The sequence below is a fragment of the Syngnathus floridae genome, chromosome 17 (assembly GCF_059516105.1).
Source record: "Syngnathus floridae isolate MCC-2025c chromosome 17, RoL_Sflo_1.0, whole genome shotgun sequence".
Taxonomy (NCBI): Eukaryota; Metazoa; Chordata; class Actinopteri; order Syngnathiformes; family Syngnathidae; genus Syngnathus; species Syngnathus floridae.
Window position 1 is genome coordinate 86,869 of NC_142429.1, and position 26,489 is coordinate 113,357.

Sequence of the window (26,489 nt, forward strand, 5' to 3'; positions counted from 1 at the left end):
AATGTCGAACTCGGCGTCTGCTTCCAGCCACAGACGCCAAATTTCGACGATTATTTCGACTGGTCAACGGTTGTAAATTATTGCGTTGACTAAAAACTTTATTTAACTCTACTCTTAACTTTGCCGTTTCAGATATGCGGGTATTACACCGCGGAAATGACGTCAATAGGCTGAACTCTCGCCAAAATTCAAATCTGTGGGCGCAATGGCCTTGAGCGAGACACAGGATACAAACACGACGATTATCAACAGAAATATCTTTATTTTCCGCTTGCAAGTGGACCGTCTAGAGCGTACACGGTAAGTACAACTCATTGTGTTTATAAAGATTTACGTTTGTGTAGTTTGCGTTGCGTTGTATCTGTGAATGTTGGTTGAGGCTAAATGTTAATGTTTAATTTCATTCCTTTAGGTTCCACGGTGTTTGTTGGCTGTATGTTTTCCACTGCAAGAAGAGGCTCGTATCATTGACCAGCAGGAGCTACAATGGTGAGTACCCCTTTCGTCTTCCATTTATGTTAAACACTTCCTATTTCATGTCTAACAGTACTCGATTTAACAAATAACCATAAATAAATACAGTGTGGGCAGTCACGTTAACATATGTGATTATCCTGCCTAATATGTTTATCACAAATATGTCACTAATCACTAATATGTTTATTTGTTTATCACAACACCTTTGGACCTTCAGCAATCGATTATTTACCTTCATCTACATAGAGACAGAACGATGGTGTCTTAAACATCTCATTCATTTCACCAAATAACTTCACGCAGGTGGATAACGGCCGTCTCGGTCACGCTATGTTGCGTGATGCAGTTTTGAAGAACCAAATGCATTTATTCAATGAATAAGTCAAGCTAGTTCTATGTTTATGATGTTGTAAGTTACGGTACCGATTGAAGTTGAGTTCGAAGCCAGTGGAAAACAGCGCTGCGTTTGTGCTCTCCAGGTACAAATGTTGTGATCTCTGACTGACGACCGGGCGAGACTCGAGTAAGAGATGTCCAAACGAGCTCCGGCAGGGCGGGCCAAGGCGGAGCGAACGGACGCCCTTCAGGCCGCCAATGACGAGCTGAGAACCAAACTGATGGACGTCCAGTTAGAACTTCAGCAGGAGAAGAACAAGGTGAAAACCTCAACAGACAGACACTGCCTGCCTCCCTGCCTGCCTCCCTGCCTGCCTCCCTGCCTGCCTCCCTCCCTCCCAGTTTTCCCGATGTAGATTAGACATGCGTGTGCCATGACTGTGTCAGCCTACATCAACAAATGCACCGAGGACGTCAGCACCACTAAGAATATCATCACCCGGGGCAACCAACGACCCTGGATGACTGAGGAGGTACGTCAAACGCTACGAGCGCGGAACTCTGCCTTCAAGTCTGGCGACAAGGAGACACTGAGGACAGCGAGAGCCAACTTGAACCGTGCCATCAGGATAGCGAAGCGAGACCGCAGTCGAAAATTTCAGGATCGTTTCCACGACGTCAAAAACATCAGGAGTATGTGGCAAGGCATACGGGCGATTACAGACTACAACTCACCCTCCCCCCCCCCCGGTGGGTGTAGTTGATGCTGACTTTCTAAATGGTCTAAATAACTTCTTTGGGAGGTTCGAGGCACTAAACGGCACTCCAGCAGTTAAAACTGTCCCCCATCAGGAAGAGGAGGTACTCTGCCTTGACTCCGCCGATGTGTTGAAGACCCTGAGGAGAGTCAACCCCTGTAAGGCCCCTGGCCCCGACAACATTCCTGGGCGTGTGTTCAGGGAATGTGCAAGTCATCTGGCTGGGGTCATCACAGACATTTTTAACACCTCGCTGGGCCAAGCCACAGTGCCGGCGTGCTTTAAGACTGCCTCCATCATTCCGGTGCCAAAGAAACCTCAAATCACCTCATTTAATGATTACCGGCCTGTTGCACTGACTCCGGTTATGATGAAGTGCTTCGAAAGGCTGCTTAAAGGTCACATCGTTTCCAGACTCCCCCTATTATTTGACCCGTTCCAGTTTGCCGACCGGCAAAACCGCTCCACTCAGGACGCCATCTCCTCCGTTCTTCACCTGAGCCTGGCTCACCTGGAGGAGAAGAACACCCATGTGCGGAGGCTGTTCCTGGACTTCAGCTCAGCGTTTAACACCATCATCCCACAGCATCTGGTAGGAAAATTGGAACACCTGGGCTTCAACACCCCCCTTCGCAACTGGCTGCTAGACTTCCTCACCAACAGACCTCAGTCAGTCCGGGTCGGACAGAACACCTCTGATGTCATCACCCTCAGCACAGGCTCCCTTCAGGGCTGCGTCCTGAGCCCCCTGCTGTGCACCCTGATGACACACGACTGCGTCCTCAGGTTCACCACCAATCACATCGTGAAGTCAGCAGACGACACAACGGTGGTGGGGCTCATCAGAGACAACAACGACCTGGACTACAGAGAGGAGGTGGAGCAGCTGGTGGGCTGGTGCAGAGAAAACAGCCTGATCCTGAATGAGGAGAAGATGAAGGAGATCATCGTCGACTTCAGGAAAAAACAGCCTCACCACGCTCCACTGATCATCAACAGCTCAGCTGTGGAGGTGGTCAGCACCACCAAATTCCTGGGGGTCCACATCACAGAAGACCTCACCTGGACTATGAACACTACGGCACTGGTCAAGAGGGCACAGAAGCGCTTGTACTTCCTGCGGAGGATGAGGAGAGCCCACCTGCCCCCACCCATCATGAGGACGTTCTACAGGAGCACCATAGAGAGCATTCTGACAAGCTGTCTCTCTGTGTGGTGTGGAGGCTGCACCGCCTCCGATTGGAAGAATGTGAGGAGAGTGGTGAGGACAGCAGAGAGGATCATAGGGGCTCCTCTTCCCTCCATTCAGGACATTTCATCTCAGCGCTGCATGTCCCGTGCCCGTAACATCATCAATGACCCATCACACCCCCACCATGGACTGTTCTCCCTGCTGCCCTCTGGGAAGAGGTTTGCAGCATCCGCTGCAGGTCCACCAGGTTCTGCAACAGCTTTTTCCCTGCTGTCATCAGACTGTTGAACACTAGAACTGTTGAGCTCTAAACTGAACTCTGCATCACACATTCACAGAACTGTACTTTATGACACTACGGACCTCTATCTTGCACTATCTCGCACTACCAACTTTACTGAACTTGTATAAACCCTTTAAATAGAAGTTTAATACATGGTTTAGCATTCCTCTGCACACTCTTGAATACTGTTTTGCCTACTTGCACTATTGCATAATTATCACTGCTGCACTTTATACTTATTTTTAATATATATATATATATATATATATATATATAGTATATATGTATATATATATATTTTCATAGGATATGTTACTTCTATTCAACTGCAATATCACTACTTTGTTGTAAGACGTATGCAACGGAATTTCGTTTTGTATGCACCATGTGCAGACAAGATGACAATAAAGTTTGTCTAAGTCTAAGTCATGTCAGGTCAGCTGTCTGGAGAGAGAGAGAAGTCAGGACCTGCGGGCGGAGCACCACCGTGCCACCGCCGCCATGACGGAACTCAAAAGCAAACTCCATGAGGAGAAGCAGAAAGAGTTAGCCATTACCAGGGAGACATTACTGCGGCAGCATGAAATGGAGCTGATGAGAGTGATCAAAATCAAAGATGGAGAGATCCAGCGACTGAATGCCTTGGTCCTCAGCCTGAGGGACGGCTCCATGGACAAGGTGATCCGCTCTATCCGTGTCTGACTATCCGCACGCCACGTCGGGCTTCGATGCGGCCGCTACCGTATTGTGTAGCTTGTCCCCAGTAAGCGTCGCGGCGCTCCGTTGCGGTCTCAACGGCCCGGTGTGGCGCAATGTCTGCTCAGGTGAGGAGGGGGGGCGCTTTGCTGGCGGAGGTGGAGGAGACGCGGCGGTGTCGGGAGACCGAGCGGTGTCGCCTCCACCAGGAGCGCGGAAGAAGCCCTGGCAGCGGCCCAGCAGGCCTGGCAGTCCCGAGCGGCCGAGCTCCGATCGGCTCATCACCAGCATCGGGAGGAGCTGAGCCGAACCAAGAGAGACTGCGAGAGGGAGATCCGCCGACTGGTAGGACTGATCAGATGCGCGGTGCGTGGCTATGTTCCCAATTTCGTTGTATACCTGCAGTGCAATGACACCTAAGGCATTCTATTCTATTCTATTTCACAAGAAGAAAATGTCCGGTTGCTCGCTTCGCTTTTGTCACAGCAAAGGTGTTCTAGTCGATTCCAGAAAAAAATTGGCCGGTTGCTCTCTTTGTTTTTGTCACAATTCTGGCAAATGAGTTTGCCCGCCTGCCTGAGCGCTCCCCGTTTGTACATCCAGACGGATGAGATCAAGCTGAAAGACAGAGCGGTTAGTGTTTTGGATGAAGCCCTGGGGCCGGCCACGTCCACCGCCTTCAGCTGCAGACTCAGGCTGCCGAGCAGCAGATCGCTGCCCTGAGGGATTCCCAAAGGGCGGGCCTAAACTACCCTGGAAGTGGGGTCAACGCCGCTACTAGCAATCCTCTTCATTGCGTAAGCCACCTCATCACACACTTGCAGTACGCATGACTTAGTTCGTTGCTGGAGGAAGGTAGCACAAAAACAGTTTTGAACTTTGAACGAGTGCTTGTGTGTGTGTGTTGCGGGGCGTTTTCAGTCTCAGGAGGATCGGGACACGCGACGGTTTCATCTGAAAATCGCTGAGCTCAGCGCAGTCATCAGGAAACTGGAGGATCGAAACGCCCTGCTTTCTGAAGAGCGCAATGAACTGGTAATTTATTGACGGCACGCTTGAAGGTTTGCGCTACGTTTGATGCGCGCCATCCAGCGAGGCACCCATTGCGCTTGCTTATTAGTTGAGCGGCGCGGCGAGTCGGTTGCCTGGTAGATGTCTTTTATTGGGAGCCAAAGCCACGATTCCGTTCAAACCGATGCAAAAGGAATGGATACGTTCTGGCCCGCGTGTTGTGCGTCTTTCACATCCCGCACTTCATGCTTGCAGCTAAAGCGACTGAGAGAAACAGAAAGCCAGTTTCTGCCACTCCTGTACAAAAACAAACGCCTGAGCAGGAAGAATGAAGAACTCTCGCTGGTGCTGTGTCGCCTTGAAAACAAAGTGCGCTTTGTCACCCAGGAGAACGAGGAGATGGCAAGCTTGGTAAGTCGACGCGGACAACGGCGGCGTGCCAACAGAGTCCACTGCATTTGTGTTCCACAGAGAAGGCCTAGTTCGCTCAATGACCTGGACCGCGGTTGCGGCCAGCAGGACGGTGAAATGGAGTTCCTTCAAGTTGTGGAGCAGCGGCACATCATCGACGACTTGTCCAAGGTCTTCAGGCAGGCGACTCGGTGCACGTACGGCAGCGCCGCGCTCGCTCGCTGTCGCCAGGAAACCTTTTCCGTCCAAAGCTTGGCCGGCGGCCGCCATCCAAAAAATTGGCCCCTTAAATTCCGACCTTTCAAGCAGGAGCATTGTGCGCACGCGTTTGAACACGCTTTAGACTTGTTTTGCCGTTTTCAGCAGCTCAAAGCTCCCGTTTTGTCAGCGCCTTTGCCACTCGCTGTGCGCTGAAAACGACGGACTTGCCCGGCTGCTCAGCCCGTCAACCATGAGCCGCGAGCGCGACGTCATTGTCCGTAGGCAGCTAGTGGCAAAATGCACCCTGTTAGAGTTGCGCTCGCTCCAACTTATTTTGCAAGAACCACACGGGAGACAAGTAAGTTCTTTTGGACACCTGCAGGTGGAGAGTCCATCCGTTGTACGAATGAAGTCTGACTCTCGGCTCCTGCACGAGCATTTTAATTAAGAGAAACAGGGTGGGTGTAAGAGTGGATTGAATAGAGGAAGCCCTTGACCTCTAGTCAAAACATAGCAAGGGGTGTTTTACGACTTTGTGTAGGAAGGGATAAGCGATAGGGATAAATAAGGGATAAATAATATTATTTATTACAGGTCGCAGTCAAAGTCAAAGCAACACAATGATACGATAAAGATAATCTGGAAAACCCTGACACACCCTGTAGTTGTCACTTTTGGAAAAGACGAGCGTCCCTCCAATCATCGCCGGTGACGTGTTTTTCAGGCTCTGGAGACAGGAGCTCATGTCAGAAATGTCATTGTGAGTCGCGTTTGTTTCTGCGCCGGAGCCGTTCGTTCCCTTTGCATCCAAAGAATCTCAAAGGCGGATTATTTGTGTCGACAGGAGAGAGATTTGCTGCTACGATACCGACGTCGAGAATCTCTGAGGAGGAACAAAGCGTGAGGTCCTGCAAGGTGAGTCTGTTTGTTTGCGGCTGCTTGGTGTTGCGCAAGATGAAATGGCCTTTTTCTCGCTATCGTTCCTCTCGTCGATTCATCGTGAGGTGTCGCTTCAGTTTGTTCAGAGAGATGTTTGCTTCCGCGCCCGCAGGTCATCGAAACATTTTACGGCTACGACGAAGACGTGTTGGTGGACTCGGACGGATCGTCCTTGTCTTTTCACACCGACAGAACCCCCGACACGGAACCCGAAGAGGTAGCCCGCCATTTCTGCCAGCGTATTGGCACCAAACATTCCTCTTCAGCCTGGAATCGGACTCGTCTTTGCGTCGCGGGTGCTTTGTCGCCGGTCTGACTGATTCTGGTACTAGTGCTGTGTTGCATTGGTGTGTGCATGAAGAGGCGGAGCTTCGCTACCGCCAGCTGACGCAAGAATATCAAGCGCTGCAACGAGCCTACGCTCTGCTAGCCCAGACCAGCGAAAGGGGACTACGACGCCGAGAAGGAGATCAAGGTGGCGCCCCTTCCCGCAACCCCCGGCCGGGTCGCAGCCTCCCCGTTCTCACCCAGCCTCGGGTGTTCTCTGGTCTGAAAGGAGGAGGAGGAGCCTCCCTCCTCCTCCTTTCAGACCAGAGAAAAGCTGATGGTAGAAATGGGTCACTATCAAAGCAGAGTAGCAGATCTGGAGTCAGCGCTGAAGCAACAAGGACAGGTAAGCTCATCAATGAGCACACCTTTTTCTCAGACAAAATAGCTACATTCTTCAGTCACTCATCCGTCTGGCATTACTGGACCAACCCCCCCCCCCCCCCCCCCCGAACGTGGCTGGGAAAATGCGGAGAAAAGCAAATGTCATTTTCCAGTCAACCAAAGAATTTGTGGATGAAAATGACACAACATTCCAAAGCTGTCCACGCGTTTGTCTCTTCTAGAATGTCAAGTGGGTGGAGGAGAAGCAGCTGCTGCGTCAGAGCAATCAGCAGTTGGCCGAAAAGGTGACGGAAAGAAAGGCGCTGGGCGGAGTCGCTTGGCGTCACACCTGTCGGGAAGCCCCGCAGATGAGGTCTGACTGTCTTTTCAGGTCAGGTGGATGGAGGCGGAAGAAGCGCGTCTGAAAGAGCACATCCAGGATATCCGAGACCAAAACGAACTGCTTGAGTTCCGCATCCTGGAGCTGGAGGTGGGAAGACTCGCACAAGCGTGTTGAGGCCAGAGATGTGACGGACGGACGGACGGACGGACGGACGGATGCATGCCTCTGCCTTTCAGGAGAGGGAGTGGCGCTCCCCCGTCTTGAAGTTTCTGCAAGTCCGTTTCCCAGACGGCCTCAGCCCTTTGCAGATCTACTGCGAGGCCGAGGGCGTGAGCGTACGTAAGGCGTCCCTCGCAACCCTAACCTTAACCCGAGGTCCCAGAACACCTTACATTGCTCCTTGCGCCTTTCCCCCGGACATCGTCATCAGTGATCTGATGAAGAAGCTGGACATCCTGGGCTATAACGCCGTAAGTGTATGTCGAACTCCTTATGTTCGCACTCCACGAGACTCGGCGGCTCAAATGTGACTTTTGGAAGGCTTTGCGCTGAAAGAAGCTTGTTGACGCTGTGCCTTTGGGCTCTTGCAGAATCTCACCAACGAGGAGCAGGTGGTCGTGATTCACGCCAGGACCCTTCTCACCCTAGCCGAGAAGGTAACGCGCACGTCCACGCACGCTCTCGCATTCTGCTTATGTGACAGCAGCCTTTCCTCAGTGGTTAGAATACATCAAAGTGACCAAGTCAGCACTTCAACAGAAGATGTTGGACATTGAAAGTGAGAAGGTAGACAGACACGCGACATCAGCCAAGGGGAACTCCGGCAATGTGCCCCAACAATTCTGACCTTGAGCTGTGCTAGGATATGTTCTGCAAGCAGAAGGGCTACCTGGATGAAGAGTTGGACTTCAGGAAGTGTTCCATGGACCAGGCTCATAAGGTAAGCCGCCCTCAAATCTCCCGCCGGACCACTGATGGACGAGGATTGCGGCCCAGAGGATCCTGGAGCTGGAGGCCATGTTGTACGAGGCGCTACCGCAGCGGGACTGCCCCGCCACGGACGGCGAAAAAGCCAGCCACGCTGGCGTGAATGACGTGCTGACGGCGGATCAGAGAGAAGAGCTTAGGAGCGCCGTGGACCAATGGAAGCGAGCCCTGATGTGCGAGTTGAGGGAGCGCGACGCTTGCATCCTCCAAGAGAGAATGGATCTGCTGCACAGCGCGCAACAGGTAAGGGCCCAAAGCCAGCCCGGCACTTACTTGCACGCTTACTGGCTTTTGAATGCCACTTTCCATTTGTCCGTCCTAGAGGAACAAAGAGCTGAAAGAATTCATCGAAGCTCAGAAGAGACAAATCAAACAATTGGAGGAGAAGTTTCTGTTTCTCTTTCTATTCTTCTCCTTGGCCTTCATTCTGTGGCCCTAACACCAGCTGGTGAGTGAGCTCCAGCGGCACCGCACTCGACACCTCCGATACACTGCCAGCCGGTCTCAGACGTTGGCAGACGCTCCGATGCCAACGTATACCCCCCGCCACGGTGACAGAGGCACCGCGTCACACCGGCGCTCATCCAATCAGAAGGCAGGAAAAGCAAATTCACATGCAGGGCACTTTTGAACCAGAAGAGAGCGCCACAAAAAACGGTTGTTGCCCCAAACGCGCACTAAAAAGGGTCAGAATAACAAGAGTCCCACTGGCCAGCCGGGGCCACCCGTCCAGCTGTTTCTTCAGGGGGGAAAAAAATTGGAGTCACCGGTGAGTACATTTTGCATTTAGCTCTGCTTTTCTGCTTCTGTCTTCAAGTGTGTGGCATCCTGCGATCAAAGAGTCAGCCAACCCCAAAGCGGTTGACCTCAACGTCCCACCACCATGCCTACCAGAGCAGGTGACGTGATGCTTTGGACATCCTTCCGTCTCAGATGCCCAAAAGTACTCTTTGCCACATCTGCGGCAATACGGTGTCTTTTCAAAGGTGCAAATAAATCCAGCGTGGGCGGAACACGCACGTCTTCGGTTTTTCCCGCTTTGTTTGTGTGACAGCTGTTGTGAAAATTTTATACAAATAAAGTTGTATAGTACAGGTTTGGCCAAGCCGCAACTCCCGAACCGCATGCGGCTCTTTTATGTTCATATCAACATTTGTGTGTGTGTGTGTGGGGGGGGGGGGGGGGGGGGGGGTTGTGCGTGTTGGCTTCACTTGAGTTCAATTTGGTATTTTGGTCAAAAGCGCATGTGGTGAAATTCCACAAAGTAGGATGGGCAAACACATTTCTTTAAACTATGAGTGTCAATTGGGCTCTCGAAATGGCAGGGAAAAGATGCACAGCAAAACAAAAATACGTAGATGAACACAGGACGTTTTAATCAGAGTGGGAAAGTTTCTATTTTTTGTTGAACGTGATGGCAAACCATTCTGCCTGATATGTCAGACCTCAGCGCATTTCAAAGATTCAAATCTTCAGCGCCATGCACTTCAGCTCACTCCATGCTAACATTGATCAGGCGTCGAACCCGCATCATCATGCTTAAGAGGTGGCCATGCTAACCAGTGCGCCATTATGTCAACGCATAATAACTAAGTCTACTGGTCAAAACAGCGGTTACTATATGACGTCGCTACGTCGTGGTCACGTGACGCAGACAAGACGTCAATGGACGTGGGCAGAGTTAACTTGTTTAAAAGGGAGTAGGCAGAAGAAATATTTAATTTATTTAAATCTATTTTGAGTGCACACCATTATGCCAATGCATAACAACTGTAAATCTACTAAACAAAACAGCGGTTGCTATATGACATCTGCCACGTCGTGGTCACGTGACATACGTGACGTCGATGGGCGTAACTTTCGCCGGAATTCAAATCCGCGGGGAGAGTTAACTTGTTTAAAAGAGAGTGGGCAGAAGAATTATTTAATTTATTTAAATCTATTTGGTGTGTGCGCCATTATGTCAATGCATAACAACTGTAAGTCTACTAAACAAAACAGCGGTTGCTATTTGACGTCTGCCACGTCGTGGTCACGTGACGCGGACGTGACGTCGACGCCTACTTTACATCCCACCGATCACAGGACTCCTCGGCTGCATAACCGTGCCCCCTTCCCAACCAATCGGATTTGCTATACGCGAAAACGACGCCAATGGAAAGAGCTTCCGCCCAAATTTAAATCCGTGGGCGTGGCTCGCAGCAGGAAGTAGGAAAATGGCGGCGATGTTGACAAAGACACAGCGGATGGTAACATACGACTAACAAGAGAAATATTTTTATTTTCTGCTTGCAACTGGACCGTCCAGAGCGTACACGGTAAGTACAACTCATCGTTTTTAAAAAGAAGTACTTTTGTTGCCCTGAAAAGCGAGTGAGCGTGGCGTTTGTGGGGGACGTCGAATTTCGACGATTCTTTCTGGTCAACGGTTGTAAATGATTGTGTTGATTAAAAAAGAAAACTTGATGTAACTCTACTTTTAACTGCCGTTTCAGATAGATTTGGAATTGCATCACATCCAATTTTGCCTAGAGCGTACACGGTAAGTAACACTCGTTGTGTTTAAGGAGATTTACGTTTGTAATAGCAGAAGTGTAGCCGCGTTGCGTTGTACGTGTGAATGTTGGTCCGGGCGAAATGTTAATGTTTAATTTCATTCCTTTAGGTTCCACGGTGTTTGTTGGCTGCAAGTTTTCCACTGCAAGAAGAGGCTCATATCATTGACCAGGAGCGAGCTACAATGGTGAGTAGCCATAACATTTATGTTAAACACTTCCTATTTCATGTCTAACAGTACTTGATTTAACAAATAACCATAAATAAATACAGTGTGGGCACTGAAGTTAACATATGTGATTATACTGCCTAATCTGTCACCGAGTAGATTGTTGCAAAGTAATATAAGATCCAAAGTTGTAATTCAGAATAGTTTTCAAAAGAAGGCCATTAGAATTATATACAAGTCTGATTACCCCGAACAAGCTATTAATTAAATCACAAATTCTTCAATTCAAAGATTTGGTAGATTATCAGACAAATAATGTCTAACAGTAATTGATTTAACACATCACGATAAGTAGATTGAGTGTGGGCACTCTCAAGTTAACATATGTGATTATACTGCCTAATCTGTTACAGAGTATGTTGTTGCCAAGTAATGTAGAATAGATCCAAAGTAGTAATCCAGAATAGTTTTGAAGAGGCCATTAGAATGATAAACAAATCTGATTACCTTGAACATAATAACAAGCTAAGTGTTTAATATGTCCTATGAAGTCAAAATTGGGCACCATCATGTGGTGAAATTTGGAATTGCATCACATCCAATTTTGCCTGGGAACAAACAGATTACATAAATCTTAGTTTTGAATAAGCCACTCCTTCTCAAACAAGTAAACTCTGCCCATTTTGCGCAGTAGATGTTCTGTTAATATCTAGTATTTATACAAAGTCATAATTTAAATTGCTTTCAACCTTCATTCATCGGTTCAACCAACATTACTCGCTCTTCTTACCAACTTGTATTGATTTAACTAAGCGTTTAATACTTCCTATCAGGTCTCAAATCGAGATTTGGCAAAATACAATTTCAGCAAATCCAATTTTGCCAGGGAACAAAAATAGATTAAATAAACTAAATAAGTCCTCTTCCCATTAAATAAATCAGAAAAGTCTGTCTTGTAACCAGTCCTCTTCAAACAAGTAAAGTCTGCCCATTTTGTGCCGTAGATTTTGTGTCTATGCCTAGTATTTAAACAAAATCATAATTTAAACGACTTCTTTCCTTCATTCACTTTGGAAATTTGGAATTGCAGCAAATCGAATTTTGGCAGGGAACAAAAATAGATCAATTAAACTAAATAAGTCTTCTTCCCATTAAATAAATTAAAAAAGTCTGTCTTGTAACCAGTCCTTTTCAAACAAGTAAAGTCTGCCCATTTTGTGCCGTCGATTTTGTGTTAATGCCTAGTATTTATACAAAATCATAATTTAAAGGACTTCATTCCTTCATTCACTTTGGAAATTTGGAATTGCAGCACATCAAATTTTGCCTGGGAAGAAAAGTAGATTAAATAAATTTAATAAGTCTTACTACTTCCCATTAAATAAATTAAATACGTCTTACTTGTTCCCACTCCTTTTCAAAACAGTAGTTTAAAACGAGGGCCCTTCACTCAATCTTTAACCTCAACCCCGCACGTTGTGTTGTATCTGTGAATGTTGGTTGTGGCCAAATGATAGTTTTCTTTCATTCGTTTAGGTTCCAAGAAAACTTGATGTAACTCTACTTTTAACTGCCGTTTCAGATAAGCGGGTATTACGTCGCAGTCAAATGCCGCGGATATGACGTAATTGCCCGAACCTCCGCCAAAATTCAAATCTGTTGGCGCGATGGCCGTGAGCCACTGAGCAGCGACGATTATCAACAGAAATATCTTTATTTTCTGCTTGCAACTGGACCGTCTAGAGCGTACACAGTAAGTAACACTCATTGTGTTTAAGGAGATTTACGTTTGTAATAGCAGAAGTGTAGCCGCGTTGCGTTGTACGTGTGAAAATTGGTCGAGGCGAAATGTTAATGTTTAATTTCATTCCTTTAGGTTCCACGGTGTTTGTTGGCTGCAAGTTTTCCACTGCAAGAAGAGGCTCGTATCATTGACCAGGAGCGAGCTACAATGGTGAGTAGCCATAACATTTATGTTAAACACTTCCTATTTCATGTCTAACAGTACTTGATTTAACAAATAACCATAAATAAATACAGTGTGGGCACTGAAGTTAACATATGTGATTATACTGCCTAATCTGTCACGGAGTAGATTGTTGCAAAGTAATATAAGATCCAAAGTTGTAATTCAGAATAGTTTTCAAAAGAAGGCCATTAGAATTATATACAAGTCTGATTACCCTGAACAAGCTATTAATTAAATCACAAATTCTTCAATTCAAAGATTTGGTAGATTATCAGACAAATAATGTCTAACAGTAATTGATTTAACACATCACGATAAGTAGATTGAGTGTGGGCACTCTCAAGTTAACATATGTGATTATACTGCCTAATCTGTTACAGAGTATGTTGTTGCCAAGTAATGTAGAATAGATCCAAAGTAGTAATCCAGAATAGTTTTGAAGAGGCCATTAGAATGATAAACAAATCTGATTACCTTGAACATAATAACAAGCTAAGTGTTTAATATGTCCTATGAAGTCAAAATTGGGCACCATCATGTGGTGAAATTTGGAATTGCATCACATCCAATTTTGCCTGGGAACAAACAGATTACATAAATCTTAGTTTTGAATAAGCCACTCCTTCTCAAACAAGTAAACTCTGCCCATTTTGCGCAGTAGATGTTCTGTTAATATCTAGTATTTATACAAAGTCATAATTTAAATTGCTTTCAACCTTCATTCATCGGTTCAACCAACATTACTCGCTCTTCTTACCAACTTGTATTGATTTAACTAAGCGTTTAATACTTCCTATCAGGTCTCAAATCGAGATTTGGCAAAATACAATTTCAGCAAATCCAATTTTGCCAGGGAACAAAAATAGATTAAATAAACTAAATAAGTCCTCTTCCCATTAAATAAATCAGAAAAGTCTGTCTTGTAACCAGTCCTCTTCAAACAAGTAAAGTCTGCCCATTTTGTGCCGTAGATTTTGTGTCTATGCCTAGTATTTAAACAAAATCATAATTTAAACGACTTCTTTCCTTCATTCACTTTGGAAATTTGGAATTGCAGCAAATCGAATTTTGGCAGGGAACAAAAATAGATCAATTAAACTAAATAAGTCTTCTTCCCATTAAATAAATTAAAAAAGTCTGTCTTGTAACCAGTCCTTTTCAAACAAGTAAAGTCTGCCCATTTTGTGCCGTCGATTTTGTGTTAATGCCTAGTATTTATACAAAATCATAATTTAAAGGACTTCATTCCTTCATTCACTTTGGAAATTTGGAATTGCAGCACATCAAATTTTGCCTGGGAAGAAAAGTAGATTAAATAAATTTAATAAGTCTTACTACTTCCCATTAAATAAATTAAATACGTCTTACTTGTTCCCACTCCTTTTCAAAACAGTAGTTTAAAACGAGGGCCCTTCACTCAATCTTTAACCTCAACCCCGCACGTTGTGTTGTATCTGTGAATGTTGGTTGTGGCCAAATGATAGTTTTCTTTCATTCGTTTAGGTTCCAAGAAAACTTGATGTAACTCTACTTTTAACTGCCGTTTCAGATAAGCGGGTATTACGTCGCAGTCAAATGCCGCGGATATGACGTAATTGCCCGAACCTCCGCCAAAATTCAAATCTGTTGGCGCGATGGCCGTGAGCCACTGAGCAGCGACGATTATCAACAGAAATATCTTTATTTTCTGCTTGCAACTGGACCGTCTAGAGCGTACACGGTAAGTAACACTCATTGTGTTTAAGGAGATTTACGTTTGTAATAGCAGAAGTGTAGCCGCGTTGCGTTGTACGTGTGAAAATTGGTCGAGGCGAAATGTTAATGTTTAATTTCATTCCTTTAGGTTCCACGGTGTTTGTTGGCTGCAAGTTTTCCACTGCAAGAAGAGGCTCGTATCATTGACCAGGAGCGAGCTACAATGGTGAGTAGCCATAACATTTATGTTAAACACTTCCTATTTCATGTCTAACAGTACTTGATTTAACAAATAACCATAAATAAATACAGTGTGGGCACTGAAGTTAACATATGTGATTATACTGCCTAATCTGTCACGGAGTAGATTGTTGCAAAGTAATATAAGATCCAAAGTTGTAATTCAGAATAGTTTTCAAAAGAAGGCCATTAGAATTATATACAAGTCTGATTACCCTGAACAAGCTATTAATTAAATCACAAATTCTTCAATTCAAAGATTTGGTAGATTATCAGACAAATAATGTCTAACAGTAATTGATTTAACACATCACGATAAGTAGATTGAGTGTGGGCACTCTCAAGTTAACATATGTGATTATACTGCCTAATCTGTTACAGAGTATGTTGTTGCCAAGTAATGTAGAATAGATCCAAAGTAGTAATCCAGAATAGTTTTGAAGAGGCCATTAGAATGATAAACAAATCTGATTACCTTGAACATAATAACAAGCTAAGTGTTTAATATGTCCTATGAAGTCAAAATTGGGCACCATCATGTGGTGAAATTTGGAATTGCATCACATCCAATTTTGCCTGGGAACAAACAGATTACATAAATCTTAGTTTTGAATAAGCCACTCCTTCTCAAACAAGTAAACTCTGCCCATTTTGCGCAGTAGATGTTCTGTTAATATCTAGTATTTATACAAAGTCATAATTTAAATTGCTTTCAACCTTCATTCATCGGTTCAACCAACATTACTCGCTCTTATTACCAACTTGTATTGATTTAACTAAGCGTTTAATACTTCCTATCAGGTCTCAAATCGAGATTTGGCAAAATACAATTTCAGCAAATCCAATTTTGCCAGGGAACAAAAATAGATTAAATAAACTAAATAAGTCCTCTTCCCATTAAATAAATCAGAAAAGTCTGTCTTGTAACCAGTCCTCTTCAAACAAGTAAAGTCTGCCCATTTTGTGCCGTAGATTTTGTGTCTATGCCTAGTATTTAAACAAAATCATAATTTAAACGACTTCTTTCCTTCATTCACTTTGGAAATTTGGAATTGCAGCAAATCGAATTTTGGCAGGGAACAAAAATAGATCAATTAAACTAAATAAGTCTTCTTCCCATTAAATAAATTAAAAAAGTCTGTCTTGTAACCAGTCCTTTTCAAACAAGTAAAGTCTGCCCATTTTGTGCCGTCGATTTTGTGTTAATGCCTAGTATTTATACAAAATCATAATTTAAAGGACTTCATTCCTTCATTCACTTTGGAAATTTGGAATTGCAGCACATCAAATTTTGCCTGGGAAGAAAAGTAGATTAAATAAATTTAATAAGTCTTACTACTTCCCATTAAATAAATTAAATACGTCTTACTTGTTCCCACTCCTTTTCAAAACAGTAGTTTAAAACGAGGGCCCTTCACTCAATCTTTAACCCCAACCCCGCACGTTGTGTTGTATCTGTGAATGTTGGTTGTGGCCAAATGATAGTTTTCTTTCATTCGTTTAGGTTCCAAGAAAACTTGATGTAACTCTACTTTTAACTGGCGTTTCAGATAAGCGGGTATTACGTCGCAGTCATGTGCCGTGGATATGACGTAATTGCCCGAACCTCCGCCAAAATTCAAATCTGTTGGCGCGATGGCCGTGAGCCACTGAGCAGCGACGATTATCAACAGAAATATCTTTATTTTCTGCTTGCAACTGGACCGTCTAGAGCGTACACGGTAAGTAACACTCATTGTGTTTAAGGAGATTTACGTTTGTAATAGCAGAAGTGTAGCCGCGTTGCGTTGTACGTGTGAAAATTGGTCGAGGCGAAATGTTAATGTTTAATTTCATTCCTTTAGGTTCCACGGTGTTTGTTGGCTGCAAGTTTTCCACTGCAAGAAGAGGCTCGTATCATTGACCAGGAGCGAGCTACAATGGTGAGTAGCCATAACATTTATGTTAAACACTTCCTATTTCATGTCTAACAGTACTTGATTTAACAAATAACCATAAATAAATACAGTGTGGGCACTGAAGTTAACATATGTGATTATACTGCCTAATCTGTCACGGAGTAGATTGTTGCAAAGTAATATAAGATCCAAAGTTGTAATTCAGAATAGTTTTCAAAAGAAGGCCATTAGAATTATATACAAGTCTGATTACCCTTAACATAACAACAAGCTATTAATTAAATCACAAATTCTTCAATTCAAAGATTTGGTAGATTATCAGACAAATAATGTCTAACAGTAATTGATTTAACACATCACGATAAGTAGATTGAGTGTGGGCACTCTCAAGTTAACAGATATGATTATACTGCCTAATCTGTTACAGAGTATGTTGTTGCCAAGTAATGTAGAATAGATCCAAAGTAGTAATCCAGAATAGTTTTGAAGAGGCCATTAGAATAATAAACAAATCTGATTACCTTGAACATAATAACAAGCTAAGTGTTTAATATGTCCTATGAAGTCAAAATTGGGCACCATCATGTGGTGAAATTTGGAATTGCATCACATCCAATTTTGCCTGGGAACAAACAGATTAAATAAATCTTAGTTTTGAATAAGCCACTCCTTCTCAAACAAGTAAACTCTGCCCATTTCGCGCAGTAGATGTTCTGTTAATATCTAGTATTTATACAAAGTCATAATTTAAATTGCTTTCAACCTTCATTCATCGGTTCAACCAACATTACTCGCTCTTATTACCAACTTGTATTGATTTAACTAAGCGTTTAATACTTCCTATCAGGTCTCAAGGCAAGATTTGGCAAAATACAATTTCAGCAAATCCAATTTTGCCAGGGAACAAAAATAGATTAAATAAACTAAATAAGTCTTCTTCCCATTAAATAAATCAGAAAAGTCTGTCTTGTAACCAGTCCTCTTCAAACAAGTAAAGTCTGCCCATTTTGTGCCGTAGATTTTGTGTCTATGCCTAGTATTTAAACAAAATCATAATTTAAACGACTTCTTTCCTTCATTCACTTTGGAAATTTGGAATTGCAGCAAATCGAATTTTGCCAGGGAACAAAAATAGATCAATTAAACTAAATAAGTCTTCTTCCCATTAAATAAATTAAAAAAGTCTGTCTTGTAACCAGTCCTTTTCAAACAAGTAAAGTCTGCCCATTTTGTGCCGTCGATTTTGTGTTAATGCCTAGTATTTATACAAAATCATAATTTAAAGGACTTCATTCCTTCATTCACTTTGGAAATTTGGAATTGCAGCACATCAAATTTTGCCTGGGAAGAAAAGTAGATTAAATAAATTTAATAAGTCTTACTACTTCCCATTAAATAAATTAAATACGTCTTACTTGTTCCCACTCCTTTACAAAAAAGTAGTTTAAAACGAGGTCCCTTCACTCAACCTTTAACCCTATTTATTCACCTTCTAGGCTAAGTGTTAAAGGCTAAGTGTTAAAGGCTAAGTGTTAAAGGCTAAGTGTTAGAGGCTAAGTGTTAGAGGCTAAGTGCCAGAGGCTAGGCGCCAGAGGCGAGTTTTTGTGGGCTGAAGTTTTAGTGGGGTTAGTGTGAATACAATCCAAAAGAATACAACAGAATACAATACAATAGAATATAATACATAGATTAAATTCAATAGCTCTTACTACTTCCCATTAAATAAATTAAATACGTCTTACTTGTTCCCAATCCTTTTCAAAAAAGTAGTTTAAAACGAGGGCCCTTCACTCAACCTTTAACCTCAACCCCGCACGTCACATTGTGTTGTATCTGTGAATGTTGGTTGTGGCCAAATGATAGTTTTCTTTCATTCGTTTAGGTTCCACGGTGTTTGTTGGCTATGTTTTCCACTGTCAGAAGGATGAAAATACAAAGTACAACGCTTGGACGTGGGCGAAGACGTCACCGGTGAGTCCTTCCTTCCTATTTATTTACCTTCTAGATGCTAGAGGCTAAGTGTTAGAGGCTAAGTGTTAGAGGCTAAGTGTTAAACACAATACGAACAACACAACGATACTGCACTGAACAACACGATACCGCACTGAGAAACACGATACCGCACTGAACAACACGATACCGCACTGAACAACACCATGCCGCACTGAACACCATGCCACACTGAACAACACCATCCCGCACTGAACAACACCATGCCGCACTAAACAACACCATGCCGCACTGAACAACACCATGCCTCACTGAACGACACCATGCCGCACTGAAAGACACCATGCCGCACTGAACGACACCATGCCGCACTGAAAGACACCATCCCGCACTGAACACCATGCCGCACTGAACAACACCATCCTGCACTGAACAACACCATCCCGCACTGAACAACACCATGCCGCACTGAACAACATTATGCCGCACTGAACATTATGCCGCACTGAACAACACCATGCCGCACTGAACAACACCATGCCGCACTGAACAACATTATGCCGCACTGAACAACACCATGCCGCACTGAACAACACCATGCCGCACTGAACAACACCATGCCGCACTGAACAACATTATGCCGCACTGAACAACACCATGCCGCACTGAACAACACCATCCTGCACTGAACAACACCATTCCGCATTGAACACCATGCCGCACTGAACAACACCATCCCGCACTGAACAACACCATCCCGCACTGAACAACACCATGCCGCACTGAACAACATTATGCCGCACTGAACAACATTATGCCGCACTGAACAACACCATGCCGCACTGAACAACACCATGCCGCACTGAACAACACCATGCCGCACTGAACAACATTATAACGCACTGAACAACACCATCCCGCACTGAACAACACCATGCCGCACTAAACAACATTATGCCGCACTGAACAACATTATGCCGAAATGAACAACACCATGCCGCACTGAACAACACCATGCCGCACTGAACAACACCATCCTGCACTGAACAACACCATCCCGCACTGAACAACACCATGCCGCACTGAACAACACCATGCCGCACTGAACAACACCATGCCGCAATGAACAACACCATCCCGCACTGAACAACACCATGCCGCACTGAACAACACCATGCCGCAATGAACAACACCATCCCGCACTGAACAACACCATGCCGCACTGAGCAACACCATGCCGCACTGAACAACACCATCCTGCACTGAACAACACCATGCCGCACTGAACAACACCATTCCGCACTGAACAACACCATGCCGCACTGAACAACATTACGCTGCACTGAACAACACCATGCCGCACTGAACAACACCATGCCGCACTGAACAACACCATGCCGCATTGAACAACACCATGCCGCATTGAACAACACCATGCCGCACTGAACAACACCATCCTGCACTGAACAACACCATGCCGCATTGAACAACACCATGCCGCACTGAACAACACCATCCTGCACTGAACAACACCATCCCGCACTGAACAACACCATTCCGCATTGAACAACACCATCCTGCACTGAACAACACCATGCCGCACTGAACAACACCATGCCGCACTGAACAACACCATTCCGCACTGAACAACACCATGCCGCACTGAACAACACCATCCTGCACTGAACAACACCATCCCGCACTGAACAACACCATGCCGCATTGAACAACACCATCCTGCACTGAACAACACCATCCTGCACTGAACAACACCATGCCGCACTGAACAACACCATGCCGCACTGAACAACACCATGCCGCACTGAACAACACCATGCCGCACTGAACAACATTATGCCGCACTGAACAACATTATGTCGCACTGAACAACACCATGCCGCACTGAACAACACCATGCCGCACTGAACAACATTATGCCGCACTGAAAAACACCATGCCGCACTGAACAACACCATCCCGCACTGAACAACACCATGCCGCATTGAACAACACCATGCCGCACTGAACAACACCATGCTGCACTGAACAACATTATGCTGCACTGAACAACACGATCCTGCATTGAACAACACCATGCCGCACTGAACAACACCATCCTGCACTGAACAACACCATCCTGCACTGAACAACACCACCCCGCACTGAACAACACGATCCCGCATTGAACACCATCCCGCACTGAACAACACCATGCCGCACTGAACAACACCATTCCGCACTGAACAACACCATGCCGCACTGAACAACACCATGCCGCACTGAACAACACCATGCCGCACTGAACAACACCATGCCGCACTGAACAACATTATGCCGCACTGAACAACACCATGCCGCACTGAACAACACCATCCCGCACTGAACAACACCATGCCGCATTGAACAACACCATGCCGCACTGAACAACACCATCCTGCACTGAACAACACCATCCCGCACTAAACAACACCATGCCGCACTAAACAACATTATGGCGCACTGGACAACATTATGCCGCACTGAACAACACCATGCCGCACTGAACAACACCATGCCGCACTGAACAACACCATGCCGCACTGAACAACACCATGCCGCACTGAACAACATTATGCCGCACTGAACAACACCATGCCGCACTGAACAACACCATGCCGCACTGAACAACACGATCCCGCATTGAACAACACCATCCTGCACTGAACAACACCATGCCGCACTGAACAACACCATGCCGCACTGAACAACACCATTCCGCACTGAACAACACCATGCCGCACTGAACGACACCATCCTGCACTGAACGACACCATCCCGCACTGAACAACACCATGCCGCATTAAACAACACCATGCCGCACTGAACAACACCATCCTGCACTGAACAACACCATGCCGCACTGAACAACACCATGCCGCACTGAACAACACCATGCCGCACTGAACAACATTATGCCGCACTGAACAACATTATGCCGCACTGAACAACATTATGTCGCACTGAACAACACCATGCCGCACTGAACAACACCATGCTGCACTGAACAACATTATGCCGCACTGAACAACACGATCCCGCATTGAACAACACCATCCCGCAGTGAACAACACCATGCCGCATTGAACAACACCATGCCGCACTGAACAACACCATGCTGCACTGAACAACACCATGCTGCACTGAACAACACGATCCTGCATTGAACAACACCATGCCGCACTGAACAACACCATCCTGCACTGAACAACACCATGCCGCACTGAACAACACCATGCCGCACTGAACAACATTATGCCGCACTGAAAAACACCATGCCGCACTGAACAACACCATCCCGCACTGAACAACACCATGCCGCATTGAACAACACCATGCCGCACTGAACAACACCATGCTGCACTGAACAACATTATGCTGCACTGAACAACACGATCCTGCATTGAACAACACCATGCCGCACTGAACAACACCATCCTGCACTGAACAACACCATCCTGCACTGAACAACACCACCCCGCACTGAACAACACGATCCCGCATTGAACAACACCATCCCGCACTGAACAACACCATGCCGCACTGAACAACACCATTCCGCACTGAACAACACCATGCCGCACTGAACAACACCATGCCGCACTGAACAACATTATGCCGCACTGAACAACACCATGCCGCACTGAACAACACCATGCCGCACTGAACAACACGATCCCGCACTGAACAACACCATGCCGCACTGAACAACACGATCCCGCATTGAACAACACCATCCTGCACTGAACAACACCATGCCGCACTGAACAACACCATGCCGCACTGAACAACACCATTCCGCACTGAACAACACCATGCCGCACTGAACAACACCATCCTGCACTGAACAACACCATCCCGCACTGAACAACACCATGCCGCATTGAACAACACCATGCCGCACTGAACAACACCATCCTGCACTGAACAACACCATGCCGCACTGAACAACACCATGCCGCACTGAACAACACCATGCCGCACTGAACAACATTATGCCGCACTGAACAACATTATGCCGCACTGAACAACATTATGTCGCACTGAACAACACCATGCCGCACTGAACAACACCATGCTGCACTGAACAACATTATGCCGCACTGAACAACACGATCCCGCATTGAACAACACCATCCCGCAGTGAACAACACCATGCCGCATTGAACAACACCATGCCGCACTGAACAACACCATGCTGCACTGAACAACATTATGCTGCACTGAACAACACGATCCTGCATTGAACAACACCATGCCGCACTGAACAACACCATCCTGCACTGAACAACACACCATCCCGCACTGAACAACACCATGCCGCATTGAACAACACCATGCCGCACTGAACAACACCATCCCGCACTGAACAACACCACCCCGCACTGAACAACACGATCCCGCATTGAACAACACCATCCCGGACTGAACAACACCATGCCGCACTGAACAACACCATTCCGCACTGAACAACACCATGCCGCACTGAACAACACCATGCCGCACTGAACAACACCATGCCGCACTGAACAACACCATGCCGCACTGAACAACATTATGCCGCACTGAACAACACCATGCCGCACTGAACAACACCATCCCGCACTGAACAACACCATGCCGCATTGAACAACACCGTGCCGCACTGAACAACACCATCCTGCACTGAACAACACCATCCCGCACTGAACAACACCATGCCGCACTGAACAACATTATGGCGCACTGAACAACATTATGCCGCACTGAACAACACCATGCCGCACTGAACAACACCATGCCGCACTGAACAACACCATGCCGCACTGAACAACATTATGCCGCACTGAACAACATTATGCCGCACTGAACAACACCATGCCGCACTGAACAACACCATGCCGCACTGAACAACACCATGCCGCACTGAACAACACGACGTCGCACTGAACAACACGACGCCGCACAGAACAACACGACGCCGCACAGAATAACACAATACCGCACAGAACAACACAATACCGCACAAACAGTTTTAGATAATATTACGTCGCAGTCATGTGACGCGGACATGACGTCAATAGGCGGAACTCACGGCAAAATTATAATCCGTGGGCGTGGCTTGCAACAGGAAGTAGGAAAGCGGCAGTTCTGGCAAACAAGACACAGCTGTTAGTAACACGATGACTAACAAGGCAAATATTTTTGTTTTCAGCTTGCAACTTGACCGTCTAGAGCGTACAAGGTAATTACAACTGTTTTTTTTTAGCCCTGAAAAGCAAGGGAGTGTGGCGTTTGGGAGGAATGTCGAACTCGGCGTCTGCTTCCAGCCACAGACGCCAAATTTCGACGATTATTTCGACTGGTCAACGGTTGTAAATTATTGCGTTGACTAAAAACTTTATTTAACTCTACTCTTAACTTTGCCGTTTCAGATATGCGGGTATTACACCGCGGAAATGACGTCAATAGGCTGAACTCTCGCCAAAATTCAAATCTGTGGGCGCAATGGCCTTGAGCGAGACACCGGATTATCAACAGAAATATCTTTATTTTCCGCTTGCAAGTGGACCGTCTAGAGCGTACACGGTAAGTACAACTCATTGTGTTTAAAAAGATTTACGTTTGTGTAGTTTGCGTTGCGTTGTATCTGTGAATGTTGGTTGAGGCTAAATGTTAATGTTTAATTTCATTCCTTTAGGTTCCACGGTGTTTGTTGGCTGTATGTTTTCCACTGCAAGAAGAGGCTCGTATCATTGACCAGCAGGAGCTACAATGGTGAGTACCCCTTTCGTCTTCCATTTATGTTAAACACTTCCTATTTCATGTCTAACAGTACTCGATTTAACAAATAACCATAAATAAATACAGTGTGGGCAGTCACGTTAACATATGTGATTATCCTGCCTAATATGTTTATCACAAATATGTCACTAATCACTAATATGTTTATTTGTTTATCACAACACCTTTGGACCTTCAGCAATCGATTATTTACCTTCATCTACATAGAGACAGAACGATGGTGTCTTAAACATCTCATTCATTTCACCAAATAACTTCACGCAGGTGGATAACGGCCGTCTCGGTCACGCTATGTTGCGTGATGCAGTTTTGAAGAACCAAATGCATTTATTCAATGAATAAGTCAAGCTAGTTCTATGTTTATGATGTTGTAAGTTACGGTACCGATTGAAGTTGAGTTCGAAGCCAGTGGAAAACAGCGCTGCGTTTGTGCTCTCCAGGTACAAATGTTGTGATCTCTGACTGACGACCGGGCGAGACTCGAGTAAGAGATGTCCAAACGAGCTCCGGCAGGGCGGGCCAAGGCGGAGCGAACGGACGCCCTTCAGGCCGCCAATGACGAGCTGAGAACCAAACTGATGGACGTCCAGTTAGAACTTCAGCAGGAGAAGAACAAGGTGAAAACCTCAACAGACAGACACTGCCTGCCTCCCTGCCTGCCTCCCTGCCTGCCTCCCTGCCTGCCTCCCTCCCTCCCAGTTTTCCCGATGTAGATTAGACATGCGTGTGCCATGACTGTGTCAGCCTACATCAACAAATGCACCGAGGACGTCAGCACCACTAAGAATATCATCACCCGGGGCAACCAACGACCCTGGATGACTGAGGAGGTACGTCAAACGCTACGAGCGCGGAACTCTGCCTTCAAGTCTGGCGACAAGGAGACACTGAGGACAGCGAGAGCCAACTTGAACCGTGCCATCAGGATAGCGAAGCGAGACCGCAGTCGAAAATTTCAGGATCGTTTCCACGACGTCAAAAACATCAGGAGTATGTGGCAAGGCATACGGGCGATTACAGACTACAACTCACCCTCCCCCCCCCCCCGGTGGGTGTAGTTGATGCTGACTTTCTAAATGGTCTAAATAACTTCTTTGGGAGGTTCGAGGCACTAAACGGCACTCCAGCAGTTAAAACTGTCCCCCATCAGGAAGAGGAGGTACTCTGCCTTGACTCCGCCGATGTGTTGAAGACCCTGAGGAGAGTCAACCCCTGTAAGGCCCCTGGCCCCGACAACATTCCTGGGCGTGTGTTCAGGGAATGTGCAAGTCATCTGGCTGGGGTCATCACAGACATTTTTAACACCTCGCTGGGCCAAGCCACAGTGCCGGCGTGCTTTAAGACTGCCTCCATCATTCCGGTGCCGAAGAAACCTCAAATCACCTCATTTAATGATTACCGGCCTGTTGCACTGACTCCGGTTATGATGAAGTGCTTCGAAAGGCTGCTTAAAGGTCACATCGTTTCCAGACTCCCCCTATTATTTGACCCGTTCCAGTTTGCCGACCGGCAAAACCGCTCCACTCAGGACGCCATCTCCTCCGTTCTTCACCTGAGCCTGGCTCACCTGGAGGAGAAGAACACCCATGTGCGGAGGCTGTTCCTGGACTTCAGCTCAGCGTTTAACACCATCATCCCACAGCATCTGGTAGGAAAATTGGAACACCTGGGCTTCAACACCCCCCTTCGCAACTGGCTGCTAGACTTCCTCACCAACAGACCTCAGTCAGTCCGGGTCGGACAGAACACCTCTGATGTCATCACCCTCAGCACAGGCTCCCTTCAGGGCTGCGTCCTGAGCCCCCTGCTGTGCACCCTGATGACACACGACTGCGTCCTCAGGTTCACCACCAATCACATCGTGAAGTCAGCAGACGACACAACGGTGGTGGGGCTCATCAGAGACA

The 26,489-nt window shown here is 46.0% G+C and overlaps 1 protein-coding gene and 2 long non-coding RNA genes across 3 annotated transcripts; all 3 read left to right on the forward strand.

Moving 5' to 3' along the window:
- Positions 1–5,911: 5,911 nt before the first annotated feature.
- Positions 5,912–6,539, forward strand: LOC148383081 (uncharacterized). Its single transcript, XR_015853186.1, has 3 exons — positions 5,912–6,125; positions 6,210–6,280; positions 6,417–6,539. It is a non-coding gene; the product is annotated as an uncharacterized LOC148383081 (long non-coding RNA).
- Positions 6,540–6,909: 370 nt separating this feature from the next.
- On the forward strand, positions 6,910–7,521 carry LOC148383082 (janus kinase and microtubule-interacting protein 3-like). Its single transcript, XM_088357001.1, has 3 exons — positions 6,910–6,977; positions 7,198–7,260; positions 7,347–7,521. Exons 1-3 carry the CDS (start codon positions 6,918–6,920, stop codon positions 7,470–7,472), a joined length of 249 nt encoding a protein of 82 aa, XP_088213127.1. The 5' UTR covers positions 6,910–6,917; the 3' UTR covers positions 7,473–7,521.
- An 11,172-nt stretch (positions 7,522–18,693) lies between these two features.
- Positions 18,694–25,609, forward strand: LOC148383083 (uncharacterized). Its single transcript, XR_015853554.1, has 5 exons — positions 18,694–18,783; positions 23,993–24,022; positions 24,213–24,366; positions 24,479–24,555; positions 25,023–25,609. It is a non-coding gene; the product is annotated as an uncharacterized LOC148383083 (long non-coding RNA).
- The last annotated feature ends 880 nt before the right edge of the window (positions 25,610–26,489 follow it).